Source organism: Eleginops maclovinus, chromosome 17 (genome assembly GCF_036324505.1).
Source record: "Eleginops maclovinus isolate JMC-PN-2008 ecotype Puerto Natales chromosome 17, JC_Emac_rtc_rv5, whole genome shotgun sequence".
Classification (NCBI taxonomy): Eukaryota; Metazoa; Chordata; class Actinopteri; order Perciformes; family Eleginopidae; genus Eleginops; species Eleginops maclovinus.
The window spans coordinates 4,039,051-4,056,234 of NC_086365.1; the positions used below are offsets into that span (position 1 = coordinate 4,039,051).

At 39.1% G+C, this 17,184-nt stretch overlaps 1 protein-coding gene across 1 annotated transcript; it reads right to left on the reverse strand.

Annotated features, from left to right (window-relative positions):
* Positions 1 to 6,625: 6,625 nt before the first annotated feature.
* On the reverse strand, positions 6,626 to 17,160 carry mettl25 (methyltransferase like 25). The gene is given in 13 exon segments (XM_063905469.1): positions 6,626 to 6,925; positions 9,309 to 9,380; positions 9,778 to 9,852; positions 10,248 to 10,341; positions 11,272 to 11,345; positions 11,839 to 11,868; positions 12,069 to 12,163; positions 14,658 to 14,805; positions 15,082 to 15,624; positions 15,766 to 15,872; positions 15,975 to 16,157; positions 16,551 to 16,614; positions 16,616 to 17,160. Coding segments are annotated over 13 exon segments (1,755 nt in total). The 5' UTR covers positions 16,778 to 17,160; the 3' UTR covers positions 6,626 to 6,817.
* Positions 17,161 to 17,184: the final 24 nt, after the last annotated feature.

The window sequence follows — 17,184 nt, forward strand, 5'->3', positions numbered from 1 at the left end:
GACGACCGGCGGTGTAAAGTAACTAAGTACATTTACTCAAGTACTGTACTTATATTCAATATTGAGGTACTTTTACATGAGTATTTCAATGATGTTCTACGTTGTACTATACATCACTACAATTCAGAGATAAATAGATTACTATATTTCACATCATTAATCCAAATCTGCAAAGTAACTAAAAGTATTAAATAAATGTAGTGGAGTAAAAATGTACCTCTGAAATGTAATGGGGTAGAAGTACAAAGCAGCAATACTCAAGTGCACTAGACCTGTCAAATATTTTGTCTACAGAGTATCCAAAGAATATACTATATAACATATAAAGAACATATAGAGATAGGTTATGCTTAAAAAATGTACCAATGTATAGTAACCTACAGTATCCATGTGAATTGTTTTTAGTGTACTGTATGGGCGCTTTACACAATGTAGGCTTAGTTTTGTTGTATTTTATGTAATTATTAATAATAGTATTACAAAAAACATAATAAAAGTTAAACATTTAGTTTTTTTTCTTAAGTTACAATCAAAGTAATGACTTAATTATAAACTACATGTGTCTTCAAATTATGACAGTACACACATATATATAAAAAAGATTCCTAATAAAAATATGTAGCCTATAAAACACAGGAAATATATTTCTTTTACATATTTTGTAGGACACAAGGGAAGATGTTTTCTAATTCTTATCCCATCTTAGAGACAATAAATACCCCTGCCAGTAAGATAAAGATGTGATGAATGGTTGAATAATAAACTCCCACTCTGAATAACTTTGGAAAACATTGTTATCATAAATTAAATACTTTTCTAAAGAGCCGATTGGGCTCCTGCTAAACAGCAGAGACTGGAGCAGTTGCTTTAGGTATCACATGCACTCATTCTAACCCCAAATTAAAAATATTGATTCCTTTGCTATACCAACCCCCCACCCCCCCCCCCCACTGTCTCCATGGAGAGGCTAAACTGGGAGAGTAGGCTTGATGGATGAACTGTTGTGCCTCGCCCTATGGTGAGGACGCATATGGCCGTCAGTTTGGAAACGTGTAGCCAGATCCCGCTGACTACCAGCTGGACCAACGCCTGTCTCTGAGTCGGGGCTCCAGGGTTAAGAAGTGCAGTGCAGAGCGGCAAAGAGTAAAACAGATGGTGCAGAGTGCAAAGGTATCAGCTGGTAGAGAGGTGAAACAGAAACAGAGCGTTACAGGGCAAAAAGAAGTCATTTGTAACAGAGGCACCAAGCGCCCCTAACTCTGGAAAACTCTTGACCTTGACCTCGTAGAACCTGTTGGATTATTTAGCAAGCCATGCTGCTGTGTTTTTATACCTGCTTCCTTTTCTTCAGCATTCATCAAAGTCCAGCGGTAACAAATGATCGCTTGTGTTTAGGTTGTAGGAAGACATTTAGTCCTTTTGACAGCGCTGCGAGTAACTAAGTACATTTACTCAAGTACTGTAATTGGGTGCTATTTTAAGGGACTTGTGATTTAGTATTTCATTTTTTTTGTTACTTTATACTTATACTTCACTACAAATCAGAGGTAAATGATGTCTCTTAGTCCACTACATTTATTTAATAGCTTTAGTTACGTTGCTGATTTGGATTAATGATGGTAAATATAATCCACTCTTAAATCAGACTTTAGTTCACCTGGAGTAAAGTCAGCAGCTACCCTGCAGTATACAAAGCCATTAAAACTAGCTGCACCTTTACCAGCTCTGACAACACTTTAAGAACAAAACAGATCATATATATTATTCTGAAATGGGACAATCTGCACAATGAGTACTTTTACTTTTGGTACTTTAAGTATATTTTGATGTTAATACTTTTACTTGAGTAACATTTTGAATGCAGGACTTTTACTTTTTTTTTAGTAACATAGTATTCCTACACTCTGGTACTACTACTTTTACTCAAGTACAAGCCTTCTGCCTTTGACACATGCCACCTATAAGACACAGCCTACATGTTATAGGTGTTGTTACTTTAGGAGAGTTGTAGCCCAACATTATCACATAAACAAACCGCACAGGCAAACACAAAGCATACAAGATGCACACTGTGGTGTTGCTTTGCCCCATGGGGACAACGGGTGCTCTGTATAAAAGTCGACAAGTGATTAAGGGATTAGCTCAGGAATAGAGGGGGAAATGTTCCTGTAGAGGGTATAAACAGGCCCAGGGCAAAACAAACACATTACAGGAGAAAAGTGTTTACTCCCTCTGACTGATCACCTGCTACAACCTCACCGGGAAGCGGCGTAATGAATATATTGCTTGCTCTTTAGTTGTAAACAGGCAACAGTCCCAAATTAAACATCCTTTTTGGGGTTTTGGATGAAGAATTCTAAAGGGCCATTTAAGGGCTTCTGTAAATCATTGGGTGCATATACACTTTTAGGTTATTTCTCCTTCTATTTGTTCATCTGTTATAGGAAGTGACACATACTGTAGGAAGGTTATAAAGTTATTTTGATATAAAAAAACAAAGTCTTTATATTAAGCTAACCGACTGCAGCTTATTTACCACACATAGGGGTGGTATCAATCAGCTTACGTCATTTTTGGCAAGAAAGTTAGAAAAGCATACTCAAAATGTCGAGCTGTTCCCTTAAGCACCATTATGCATTGTGCTTGTGTTATTTTGCAGAATTGCCCGAAGGCATGGCTTTATATGTAATGGTTTTTTTTTTAAAGATTACAAGATAATGCTCCTGTTAAGTTCAAACATCCAATTTAAGAGACAAAACTGACCAACAGGAAAATCTTTAACAACAAACTGTATCTCCATCGACACTGTTATTAGGAGTTTTCCTCTCCATTTAAACTATACAAAGCTAGTAATTTCCCTCTGCCATTTACTCCGGAACCACTGCCTCTTCACCCCTGCAGATAAAAATCACTCAGGAAACAGATAATCACAGCTGGAAAGACCTCTCTCTCCCAGAAATAGCACACCCATGGTATTAATATCAACATTGAAGCTTGGCAACCCTAAAAGTAAAGAGACATCGCACAACCAATCAAACCCGCCCTGGTTTGTGGAACATTCAGGGTGTCACGTCTTCTTTTCCTCTTCAAGATCAGATTTAAAACCTTGAAGCCTGATGATTGTTATGGGTTGGAGCTGAATTAAGTAACATAATGATTGTTATTGTACGTTCACTTTTAATGACGGACTGTATAATGGCTTTAATCGAGGTTCAAAGGGTCAGCATTGTTTGAGAGAAGGCGGATTGTAAAAATAAAATAAAATACCTTAATTATTATACTTACATCATAACCATTAAATCCTGCAGCTCATATGCCATTAGCTATTATCATTATTGTGTGCAATAAAGTTAATGTTTTGTAGCTGCCCCAGGGAGATTATAACGTGGGTGAAACTAAACTGGAACGGGTATATTAGAGGCTTCTCTATTTATATTATTTATTAAAGAGTTCAGCGATGCTGTAAAATAAATCAAATTGACTCACCTCAAAGCATTTTCCCACCTCTGAAAAGTCTCTAAACTCAATGAAAGTAAAGGATACATTTTATTCTACATGACAGGAAAACATTGTTTTTTAATTAATGCTTAATCTGTGTGGTGTTCCACTTCAGTTTCCTCCCGTCACATCCATTAAACATTGCAGTTTGTGCCAACACCATGTAAATACTATACAGGGAATGTATTTTACAGCTTCTATAGAGTCGAAATAGTAAGAAGGATATCAGCTTCAGCCATAAGGGGATTTTGTTTTATTTTGCATTTGAAGATTATAATGTTCATCATAAAGTTGAAATACCATTCAGATGATAAAGGTAATACACTGGGAATAAAGTCAAAGTGATGAGAATAAATCTAGCATTTAATTTTAAAGTCTTCATCCTCTTATTTTTTTCCAAACTGATGATAATGGAATATTCAGAATTCAAATTCTTCAAACAGGTTTTTAGAACATGCAATACAAACAAAGCAAGTTGCTAATCACGGCAATCATATTAGGGCCGGGGAAATTAAGCATCGCATTATAGGTAGAAGATGTAGAGTACTTTCTCCAAGCAACACATAACTGTGTTTCTAGTTTTCTCTGGCGGTTTTCAATGATTTTGCAGATGTTTAAGATTGATCTGATTTGATATTCATCTGGATAACATTCCAAAAGAATGGGCAGGATTAAAGGAAAATATGAATCAGAGGCCTAGTGGTATTGTTGTTGGATACTTGATGACTCTGTTTCAAGTCCGTTCTCCATCAAGTGTTTCCTGAGGGTGACATTGTTTGAGGCTCTGATTCAAACATTTACACATCTTGACATGGCTGTTTACACATCCACAGATTTCTCTCTGACAGGTGTAAAAATGCATTTGTTAAATTGTTCTTCAAAGAATTAATCCGCAGTGACTTGAGGTGATAACAGCAGATTTGAATCATAAACAAGCTGTGTGTGCCCAGTTCCACATCCAGCCAAATCTCCCTCTTTCACACAAGCAGGACATCTGGCAGAGAGGTGCAGTCTGTTGGTGACTGAAGGGGCACGACGTTGGCGGCCAGGACTACTTCCTGGCACCCTTCTTTATGATGGCTGCATGCCCAGGCGAAAAAAAAAATGTAGTTTTTGCATTGGAACAGTTAAAACCGGACACCATGATGATCATGCTCGGATGGAAGATGTTATAATATGAAAAAACTGAAAGGTTGACTTTGATTAAATGTATTATATCTACTGATTGCACATAGCTGTATTAGGTTAGTTGAAAGTAATAATATAAAATTAATCCTTAAATATTTTATTATTGTTTTATTTTACTAACTTAATATTACCTTATACAGTAATGTGAAATCTGTCAATATAATACATTTAATTAAAGTCAACGTTTCAGGTTTTTCAGTGCAGGGTAGTGTGTATGCGAGTAAAGGTGGTGATTTGTGTTTGTGATGAAAAGACCTTTGATTTACCTTTTTCATCATCGCCGATTTTTCAAATAACTTAATACTTTTCCTAATTTCCAAGTGTCAAAGCCTGAAGCTTCTTCTTCAAATGTTGTCTTTCATTATTTTGAGTTTGAGTTAGGAAAAGGCCATTTTTCCACTCAACATCCCCCAGCACAGATCTTATGTAGACATGATTTAAAAGTGTACAAACTGTGAATGTAGGTCCTTTCCGGTTCATACAGTTATCTGAACTTTGGGATGATTTTTCAGTCCAAAGGTAGGTAACAGGAACTTGAATCCTATCCAAACAAAACCGTGAGAAACGCTGATCACAGCAAAGTACCGTGTGTTTGACGCACTCTTCTCACTTCCCCTCCACTTCCTCTCATTCCTATCTTGCAATGTAAAGTCATCTGAGCTAGGATTGGCTTGCATGATTCCCCATGCACACTTATTTCTGTCTCCAGGCCTTCATCACATCCCACATCCCGTTTTCCTGCCTTAAGTGCAATATCAGGAAATTGTATATCACCTACTGCTTTGCCTTGATAGTTTTTGCTAAGGTTTGTTTGTGTGTATTTGCAGCAGGCATTTAGTCATGTCATTTTTCTTGTCTTCCCTGTGGGCACATGAAAGAGAGATGGGCCAGTGTGTTTATATATACATATATGTGCACAAGCATGCGTGCAAGCATCAAGGACGGGACCAGTGGGCAGGACGTGAGTCACTCGGCCGCAACATAACCGAGGAACATTTGTATCCCACAACAAGTGCGTCACATCTTGAATTGCTTGCGTTCGTGTTGGTCCGGTTTGGTCCCCAGAACGGGCTGTCAGTAGGAAACACAGAGCCGGATCCAAACACGGTCCAGACACAGCAGAGAGACTCACCATCTGTCTTTATCGAGACAAAAATAAAGCCATGGGACAGTTTCACCGCGGAATGTTGACAGACCTGGGGAAGGCCTACAGATGTGCAGGCAGTGAGCAATAATAGAAGCCATGGAAGATGTGTTAGCAGGAAGTGATTTGTACCAGTAGTGCCCACTGGGAAAGTGTTGTATTCCCTTTGTTTCAGGCTAATTTTGTTGTAATGAAGCTCGAAAATGTTGAGCTTTAACAATGAAAGCACGTTTACATGACATGAGACACACAATGACTGTTCATTTTGAAAGAGATAACCATTTTTGTATAATGTACTAGTAATAGTGCGGTGTAATAGTATAACTAGACTTGTAGCATATAAAAATAACCATAATTTGACATGTTTGGTCCCTTAAATACTCAATTTCCCTCCTTCAGTGCAAACCTAACTATAATTCATGTGTGTACTCAAGACCGTCACATTAGTTATCAAACGTGTAAGCAGAGGCTGATTTATTAAATGGCCCGGCACAAAGAAAAACAGAAGTAAAACAGGGTCAAGGGTGCGTCTTGCCTTGTCTATCTCTCCCCTGCTTCCTCTCGTTCGGAAGCTTAGAAATGACGTTTCCAGACCTGTCAACAAAGCTTTCCTAAATCCCACAATGCCCCTGGCTCCCTGAACGGTCCTTAAAAAACAAGCGTTTTCTTAAGAGTCACGAAACATAAAGACAAAAGGCTCAGATGGATACAATCAAATCAAACGGGACTGACAGTTTTTCCAGGTGTTGTGAGCATGTGTTTCCATGAGGAAGAACACAGTCAAGGACTAAACGCTTAAAGAACTGAAGATTTATTTTTCATCAAAAACAGTAAAAGTATATAAAACAAAACAAGATGTTGCTGAAAGAGAGACAGAGGCTGCATAAACACATAGAGAGATCACATGTATAGCACAGCCACTCAAGTGTGATTGCTGATACAATCATGTATAATCATGACCTCGCCAGCAGCGATTTATAATCATCATCAAGATGAAATTGTGTCTTTATAACTCTTCAGCCCAACGACAGCGTAACATCTCGGTGACAGCAAAGGATCAAAGAGTTGCACCAGTGCAGAGAATGATAAATCCTCCTACAGGACACAAAGAACCAAACAATAAGAAACAAAAGAAGATGATAAAAAACACATGTACATAACAGTCTTGACTCTCCTCCTAGTTTGCCTCTGCCATATGACGTTCTCCCTTTAAAAGATGTCTCTACTGAATCCCCAGAGAAGAAACATCTGTGCAAATATTGTGTCAGGTGGACCACTGTTCATGTGAACAACAAGTGTCTCTTTCTTAAGTTGTAGGTCATTTTGGAATAGTAACAAGGCTAAGTCTTAACATAGTCGCTTTGTTAGGCTGTACTTTAGCTGCATCCGATACAAGTCGGCAGAATGTGAAGAGCAGGAAAACCTTCCACTATTTGTAGAGGTGTTCACGTGGTAGTCTATATGCTACTACTGCAACTACATATTTGGCTGACTTCCTTAATAAGGGAAACAAGACACAAACAGCATTTAGTTGCTACCTGATGTGCTGATTCTAATTGAATTAGTATCTATTTTGAATTGTATTTAGATCTAGCTACAGTGGTGGAACTTTAGGGCAGCTGTAGCGATTGGTCGCGAGTTTACCAAGTGTGACATTTTTGAACCTTTTTTTTGTTGGCATGCCACCACCAGCAAACTAAAATGCTAACAATGTCAGTTCTTACTTTTTCATGTTTAGCATTATTTAAATCGTAGTTATCCTAGCGTGTTAGCATGCCACCATCAGCAAGCTAAAAAATGTCATTCTTACTTTTTGATGTTTAGCATGTTTAAAATCGTGCTTATCTTATTGTTTTATCATGCTAGCATCAGCATACTAAAATGCTTAAAAAGACAATTATTCAAGATTCAAAGGTTTATTTTCATAACTTATGCTAACTTTCTTCATGCTTATCAGTTATAATGTTAACTATGTTCACATCTCAGTTGTCCTAGCTTGTTAGCATGCTAACTGTGGTATACTGACCACATAATGGTTGAATTGTTAAAAGGCAAACTAATGTATTGTATTAGGTTAGTTGAAAGCATTAGTATTAAATTAAACCTATCACTTTTTATTCAATTCAACTATTGAATTCAAATAACCTGATACAATTATGTGTAATGTGTTGCCATAATACATTATTTAAGTCAACGTTTCAGTTTTTTCAGTGTTGCTATGGCATGGTAAAGCAAATGAACAACACAACGGTCATTACTACACCACACTAACATTTGTGTTGAAGCTGGTGTCATACCCTTGTAAGATATTCCCTATTTTATCTTATACTGTTGCTTTTTCTTTTCAGCAGGCATCACGTCACAGTGTAGACTTGCTTAATAAGTGCATCAGTGTTTTCAACACTTCACCTAGGGCCTGAATACTTTATGAAAACATACAGAAATATACAATATGTTTCTGGGTAATAATCAGGGCTCTGAACTTACCCTGATCAGTGTGTTTATATCCTTTAAGGCTGAACATGCTTCAGCAAACTTATCATCACATGGATCATATTCACATACATCTATCACCTCCTTTTCCCCCTCTGCTCCTCCTTGGGGGAAATCTCTAAAAGCTGACCAGGGCTTATATCATTTGATTACATGACCCTAGTAAGGAAGTCCATCTGACACACAGCCATGCATGTAATCACAGGTTCAAAGCTTCCCACTTGTACATATCTCATCACAGTGACTCAGGCTACAGATTAGGATGTTGAGTTTGGCTGCAGATGCACAAGAAGTTAAATTGCAAGCTGGCTTTAATTTAGCCGACACCTATATTATTGTCGGTAGAGTTGAATAAAAAAAATGTTTGGAGATCTCAGCTGAGATTTCTGCATCTTTGCTTTCATCATCTGGGAAGAAGTTTTAAATCCTAATCAAGGATCTGTACAAGCAATTTTAAAGGTGAATCCAGCTGAACAAAGAAAGCGAGAAAGCAATGCGTGTCCCTAGGGTGCTTGTGAAAATCACTGTTAGTTGAATCATGACTGACTCAATGTTACTAGTTTTAGTTTTTTTCTAGTTTGTGCAATTTCAATTTGTATTCTGAGAGTCATTTTAAGATTTAAAGTGATAAAACATATTACAAAATCAAACATTTCCTCTTATGACTTGGCTATTTCCATTGAATAAAAACTATTTTAAATAAATGTATAGTTTTTATTCATTGAAAATGCTTGATTTGCTGGTAAGAGTTACTATTTTAACTAGCATTTTGAAGACATACCTGTTAATTTCTTAATTTCTAACCTCTCCTGTCTCTTCTTGGCTTTATGTTTTTACAGTATGACTTCCTGTTGAGTAGTATAACCTGAATATTCCAGGTTCTGCTAAATAGGGGGTCCATCATGGGAGCAGGGCCGCACCTCTAAAATGAATTCCTATTATTTTTAAATGATTTATGAGAGTGTCCCGACTGAAATGACTTTACCTGTTCTTTCAGGTAGCAGAGGCGGTCAAGGAGAATCAGACCTTCAATACAGGGAGCCAGGGTCACCTTCAACTGCACAGAAACAATGACATGAGACGACTTTGAATATAAATCGGTTGATTTAATTTCATATCAGTGTTTTTGACTAGGGTATATGTCTATCTGGTACAAAACCGCTTATTTTCTAGTCCCAAAATTTACACTACAAACCCACCATGACGAGTGTCTTGCCAGTAGCTGATGGGCAATCGCCAAAAACCTTTTTTACTGCTTTATGTCATGAAAGAAAATTGGTATGTTGGTTGACACCACAATTAGTGGCCTCATGTGAAACCAGAGGCTGGTCCCATTCTGTACAATCATTTTCACAGGCTACAATGATCTCACTTAATGCTTCTTGGTATTATTCATCTCTTTTCACAAGACTAAAATATTTACCAGTCCCATTCAAATGTTATCGAGGACTTACCAAATTAAAAGCATGCATTTCGCCCATTCGCGGTTTGTATGTGTCGTGGTAATCCTGAATGTCCTTGTCGGAGAGCTGTGAGAAAGAGAGAATTGTGCAAGTGAGTCAGAATATAAGGGCATTTAAAAGCAGAATAAAAGTGAGAAATGTAGGGAAAATTTGAAAAGGAGTCAAAGTAGGAGAGAAAGAAAAAGAGGTTTATGACTTTTGGAGTTGTTATATATCATCCTTATTCCCATGGATACCCAGGTCTGCCAGAAGAGCTCAACATCCTGGTTCCTGGCAAGATCCTATACCCACCACCTGTGTAGTTCCTTAAGCTCACATAATTCATTTTATGAATTGATGGGTTAACACCACTGAGGAATTATATTCCCTGTAGTCCAGCCACAATATAGTCAATTTGAGTGCAGTGTTTTTCCACAGTTTGTTTCTAAGGTGTTGTAAGACAAAAGTATTTTTGTCCTGACCTTTGATTCATCCAATTCCAGTCTGCGTAGAGCTCGGTGAACATAGTCCACGAAGGACTTAGCCTTGGAATAGACATTCCCAACTCGCTTTTCACTGCAGAGCAAACAAATCATACATTCAGCATTTCTCAGTGCCTGAACGTCTCAGTTAAGTAAACAACTTTCCCTCCTTTACTCGCTTGATGGGTCCCATTCTTTTTCACATCTTAGCAACCAGAATCAAGCTGTGAACACTTCTAAAAGCAGTAAACAGTGATGAATAGGTGCTCTTAGAGAAAAGTAATGGATATTTCAACCTGATCTGATCTAGTCATTACACTGAAGGTCACAGAGCAGGAGGGGACCGGATCAATGCTCTGTTAAGAATCTCTGATCATGTTTACTGAGCACATTGGATAAAGGTTAAGTGAAATCTGCGGTATTTACTTCGTTAGTGCAATTCACTTAATAAGAGGACAGCATGATCATAATCCAGCCAAAAATGTGGACAAAATGCCTGAAAATAAGGAATTATTAGGTAGCCAAGTAATAGCTAATGACCCAAAAATCTAAAGATGTTTGTGTGTAAACCACCAGGATGCCTAATCTGCCATTTTGTTTCCTTTTTCAAGGTACTAAATTACAAGAAAAGCAATCTTATAAATATCAATGCCTTAAAAGAGTGCATTTAATGTTTTCAGTCTATAAAAATATCAAGAACTGAGCCATTATGGTTGGTTTATATTATAAAAAAACAGCAATAAGAAACAGAAGGAAAAAAAGTAGCTATATCTTCTAGACTGTGACCGAGATGTGGATCTCTACCCCCATGAGTTACTGCATTAAATACATTGTATTTGGTCTGTTACAATTTTAACCATTTTGTATATGTTTATTTGAGCTGCATTAGTTGAATACAACCCTAATTAACTAAACTATGTGGAGACTGTGAAATAATATCCAGCAAATGTTTAATAGCTTTATACTTGCTGTCATTTTTCATATTGAATTGATGGCAGATGTAAACCGCTGCACAGTATGTTACCTTTTGAAGGAGCTGTAGTGATCCCTCAGAATAACATGAAGGACCGCTCGGTAAAACAGAGACTCCATCTGAATCTGTAGACAAGATCAAAGATAACTCGATTCAACATGATGAAGTTTACTTTATATTACCCCTTGTGATTCATTCAGCATGTGTACGAACAGTTGATAAATACTCCTGACACGTTCCCAGCCTGATGCAGGAATAGCAGGCAATCAAGCCAGATTCAGACCCCATTTCCAACAAGAAATCAATCTAGTGATTGCATTAATATTTATAAACATTCCATATTAATGGCTGGTGGTATCATGTAGCAAGCGTTTTGCCCCGAGCTCCATTTGGAATAAATACACTGCAGTCAATCACGGACTTAAAACAATAGCAGAATCAATGTGCTGATTGTTTTAGATCCTTACAAAGATAACAGTCTTGAGTGATTGTGAACCCCCATATTTGATATTTAAAATAATGTGATTTGTTTTGATGGGTGGGAAGTGAGAATAGAAAGAGATTTGAGCCTCATTCATGTGCGATGATGACTTGGATGAATATGGATGTCTTACTTACCCCTTGGCCGAGTGAAACTCTTTCAAGTGCCTGTTTGTTGCGAAAAACGGTGAAGTGTTAAAACAAATTATTTATTGGGAAAAACTGAGCTTTAGGAATAAAGATAAAAAACACTCATCCACATGCCTTGCTTGTAACTTACAGCAAAGACAATTCACTGTCTGAAGATCACATGTTTCTGTAGGAAAGCTGCTGCTGTGCACATTTTGTGTGCAAAACTCAAAACTCACCAAACACGCTGACATCCTTGCGTTTCTGCCGCAGAACCAGGAGCATTGGCGGAGGTACTGACTCAGAGGGAAGCCACACACACCGTGCAAACACTCTGTGAGGGAACACACAGAGATAATAGCACAGAAATGACAGATCAGCTTCTCAAACAACAGCAATCAGTGGGTTGAATTTTAAACATTTGCCTGGGAACTGAAAAAGAGAGCAGAGTAAGAAAGAGTCTGGAACTGGAATTAAAACGATTTAGATTTTTAACTAGCTGTTATGGTGTTAAATAGGAGTTTAACAAAAAATGCTTGAGATTTTGGAATAAACTTCTTTAGTTGCGAAGAGGCAAATCAAAAGAGGAGATCGATACCAATTTCATATTTGTCTTCGGAATCTGAAACCACTGTTAGTCAGGAAACAGTAAGCATAACCTAGCATAACGTTTGGAATAAACGGGTGAAACGGTTAGCTACATTTACCTACCGGGCTAGCTAAATGTAGCTACTAGGCTAGCTAAATGTATCTACTAGGCTAGCTGTTTCCCCTTCTTTCTATTCTTTGTGCTAAACCACGCTAACTGTCTCCTGGCTATACAGTAGCTTCACATTTACAATTCAAACTTAAAAGTGGTATCAATTCTGTACTTTAACCTGCGACATCAACGAATATTTTCCCAGAAACTCAAACTTCTTCTTTGATGTTCTTAAAATGTACGGTTAAACCTTTAATATAAAATTCATTGCTCCCAAATAAACGTAGAAATAGTGTGACTAGTTGAACTAAATGTTGCTATATTGAGCAAACGCACCTTTCGAACCATAGCAGAGCTCACACACACACACACACACACACACACACACACACACACACACACACACACACACACACACACACACACACAATCCCTTTGGGAGGGCACTGAGTGTGACTTCTTGACAGCCAGCCATCCTTTCCATGTCATTTCTAAAGGGGTCAGTGGCTGAGGCCAAGGCGCAGTGAATCCAGAGGGACACGGTCAAAGAAAGCAGTAATAACATGTGCAGCTGCCGCCGCCCGGGCCCTAGCAAACAGCTTTGGACACGCTAACATGTTAGCAATCGTGTTAGCTTCCCTTCTGCACCGGCACATGGCCTGCTGACACATAGTTTTCCCTCGGAGGCAATCAAAGTGGACAGGCCTTTCCTCCTACTGATTACAGTACGTACACAAAGATGTTTATAGAAGCTGGTTTTGTGTTTGTCACAGAGTTCACATCTGAAGTGGCCACATACATGCACTCGCATTCAGAAAGGCAAATATTTCTGAAGTCACTTGTGTTCGATTGAACACTTGCAAATATTTTTTGTAGGGACACGCTGGCTCCAGACCGTAGACGCCTGAATGTACTTATCGTGTTCCTGTCAACAGAATGATTTTTTTCCTGATTCCACTTAAGGTATTAAACATGGATGACGCATTTAAGGATGATACCATAGGCAGTTCTTACAATAAAAATGTAAAAAATCTAGTACACGTTTCGTATCGTACCATGTTCTTTGAGTCTTTTGTCGCGCTTTACATGTGCTCCTCTCATAGAATAACTGGCCCAAACGCAGCCCCCCCAGTAAAATTGGTCTAGCACCACTGTACGATACCAGAATGGGTAGATCACATAACTGTAGCTTTCTATAATGAAGCTTTTCAGCTCTCCAGCTCTTTTTCAGAGTGACGTAGGCCACCACAGGAGCTGGCCAGCATCCCAGGCTGCACTGTAAGGGGAGAGAAAGTGTGTGTGTTGGTGTGATTGGCATTTGTTCACTTCTTGAAAGGATGAAGCTGTAACTTGAGAAACAAGCATGGATGGGAGTGTTTTCAATCAGCTGTCGTGATATAATTTTCCGCTGGCTCTTGCCTGAAGCTACGTCGGACCGAGATGACACGAGGATCGAAGGTCACGCCATTAACAAGAGATGACGCGACACTGTATCCACTGTAGTGACGGCTCTCCCTATAGATTTACAGAGGCTGCAGTCACAGCATGAGGACACATGTAGTTGATTTCATACCTCGTAAACTCAGCGGTGAAGAAGCGAGGAAGACATCAGTGTTGTCTTGGTTTTGCCACCTGAATTAGAGGTGTAGAGGATGACATACCATCTCCTCAGTTTGAAAGGCTAACTAAAAAATTAAGCATTTACAACATGCTGGTGGTTTCAGAATAAGTCAAAGTAAAAATAAAAAAGCTGATTTTCAGCAGACTTAAACAGCCATCCTGATTATAAATCCACAGTAATGGCTTTAACAGACCCCAACTCAATCGCCAGAAGGGTTACTTGGCTGAGTTTCCAGGCTCTCAGTGGAACATTTGACTTGTTTACTATAAAATATGGCTATGAGTGTTTATGTGGGAAGATATTATTTCATTTCAGATTGGATCAGAGATATAGATAAGCCCTGCAGGTGTCTGAGATCGGTTTATGGGACATGTGTGTAGGAGAAAAAGATAAAAATAGAGAGAAAAGCTGAGCTATATTTACAACGGAAACCATATGTCTTCCAGTGTGTTCACTTTCTGTAATCTAAGTGTGGCACTGCCAGTGTGTGTCTGTGTGTGTGATTACCCTGTCCGGCAGGGTCAAACTCCTCAGACAGCAGGTGATAGCAGCAGCCCACGCTGCAGACTGCGGCCAGTTCCGGTTTAGCCACAAACATCCTCAGGGTGCTGGGAGCCAAGTCGCCACACGTGTGAAGGCCGACCATGACCGCATCCTGGAATTTTAAGAAAGAACGCACGGAAAGGAGAGAGCAGAAGAAGTAGAAAAAGAGGGGAGGGGTGGTGATCAATGGTTAAGTTTATTGATTATGACGCGCTGCGGATTTGGCACCGCGATAACGTCCCACACTCCAGCAAAGCAAACTCCAGCTGCTGTGGTAGACTTGTAATTTCATGAGCGCCTGTGGGATTCATGCTTTGCTTCTATAATGTGCAGCTATGTGCAACCTCTACATTTTTTTGATCTTTTTTTAAACTTTGGATTTGCTCACCTCCAGCTCGTTGATAAGCTCTCTGAGCTCCGTTTCCGCAGTAACATAAGAAGTGAGAGGAGAAAAAGTGACACTGGCGCTGGTTCTGTTCTGAGCTTTCCTCTCCAGGTTCTCCCTCTTCCTCCTCTCCCTCTCCTCAGCAGTGAGCTGGCTGGAGGAAACCCTGGGGGATGTAGGCTGCATCACATCCAGTGATAAGGCACTAAGGAAGAAGTCCTGTTCTTGGTTTGGCTCTGAATCCCTTTCCTTTTCCTCCTCTTGTGACATAATCCCTACCGCATCTGCATATGAAACATCACCATCTCCATCCACTTCAGGCTTTGTTTCTTCTGACTCCTCCTGAGGAGAATGTGCGGCTTTTCCTTGTGCCCTCGCGGCCTTGTTGTGTTTCTGGTACGCTCTGGAGAACTTTTTCAGCTTTCTGTTCCTCTCCTGGGCTCCATGGGTGTTGGTGCTGGAAGAGTCGATGCCGTAGACGTGGAGGCCGTACTGCAGAGAGAGGAAGGAGCTCAGGTAGCCTTTTCCTGAGCCTACATCTATCACCTGGGTGGGAGAGAAAAAATTGAAGAAGAAATCGAATCAATGCTCAGGATAATATGATAGACTTCCTCCTGCATGGTTGAAGTCTGACCTAAACATGATCTTTTTAAGGTATTAATTTCAACTTTTATAATGTTACTTTACCTGTTTCACTCCACAGTGTTGGGCCAGACAAGCCACCACCTCAGACATGGACTGGACCTCGTGAGATTTTTTGGAGTTCATAAACTCATCTGTCTCCATCTCAGCACCTGGGTTAGAGAGAACAAATGTTGTGTAGTCTTACATTTCATATTCGCCCAAATTATTCCCTAATTCATTCTCATGAGATGAAGCAATGTGTTCAGACATACCCATCACTGCTGCTGGAGCTCTGGACACAGCCCTGTTGTCTCTGAAGGCTTGCAACACATCTTCCCTGCTCATACAGACTCCAAGGCCAGGGAGGGAATGAGCTTGTGCAGCCCGCAACAGTTCACAAGCATCGACCAGCCGGTTGGTTTCATTGCAAAACCCGAATGTGGTCTTGGATTGATCTATTAAGGATAACAACACATAAATAACTGTACTGTTGCAAGAATTTGTGTAAGGATTTTAATGTTGGGACCTTTTTTGGGGAGAAATTCAACACATTTTAGTGCTAGGAATTAAACCCCTTAAAGGTTGAGTTTACCACAACTAATTGAGGGATCTAGTCATCTGGATAGTTAGTGTTTTAGGCAACCACACCAATGCAAAAGTTTGTTTGGTGCTGAAAACATTCAACAGTAGGATTAATTAGTCATTAGTCATAAAGTCATTTATCAATCATTAGTAAATCAAGTGTCGACCATTAATTTTGTTGGATATAACTTTTAAAACCTGTCTACATGATGCCTTATGAGATATTGGCCCCCATAATGATTCCCACAAGAAGTGTGTTTGTTTACCCTTTCTTCTGTGTTGTGGCTCCCTCTGCTGGTCAGTGCCGTCATTACAGGAGCTAAAGGCTTGACAGGACCTCCTGAGGTGGCACCGCCGTGAATCGGTTCCACGCATCGTGAGTGTAAAACTCCACAGTGTGAGCATTAGCGATGCTCAGAGTTATAGACAGAAACCGCTTAACTTCATCTATACGACGTTGTATTTCCGTGAGGCTGTATAAGGAGGATGACATATTAAAAGGCTCTCCAAAGATAGCGCGAGTGAAGCATGTAAGAAGTGTTCCTGCACTGATGTACGCACAGACGTAAGTAATGGAAAATACTCTTCGATGGTTTTATAAAAACACTGTACTATAACCCTATTTCAAATATCACTAGCTAAAATAAAAGACAAGATAGTCAAACTAAGCTGCACGTTATGAAAATTAAAATAATAAAAACCCTGATTTGGTATGTTATTGACAAGATGTTATTGATAGTAACTTGAATTCACTTTATTTATTTTTTTAAGTGAATTCAAGCAGGTCAGCCCGTTTAATAAAAACATGTTACTGAGTACATGTTTCCATCATGTAACGAATATAGAAATGTCCTAATATTAAATGAATCACCTCAGGTTTTAAGATAATTTGTATCGAGG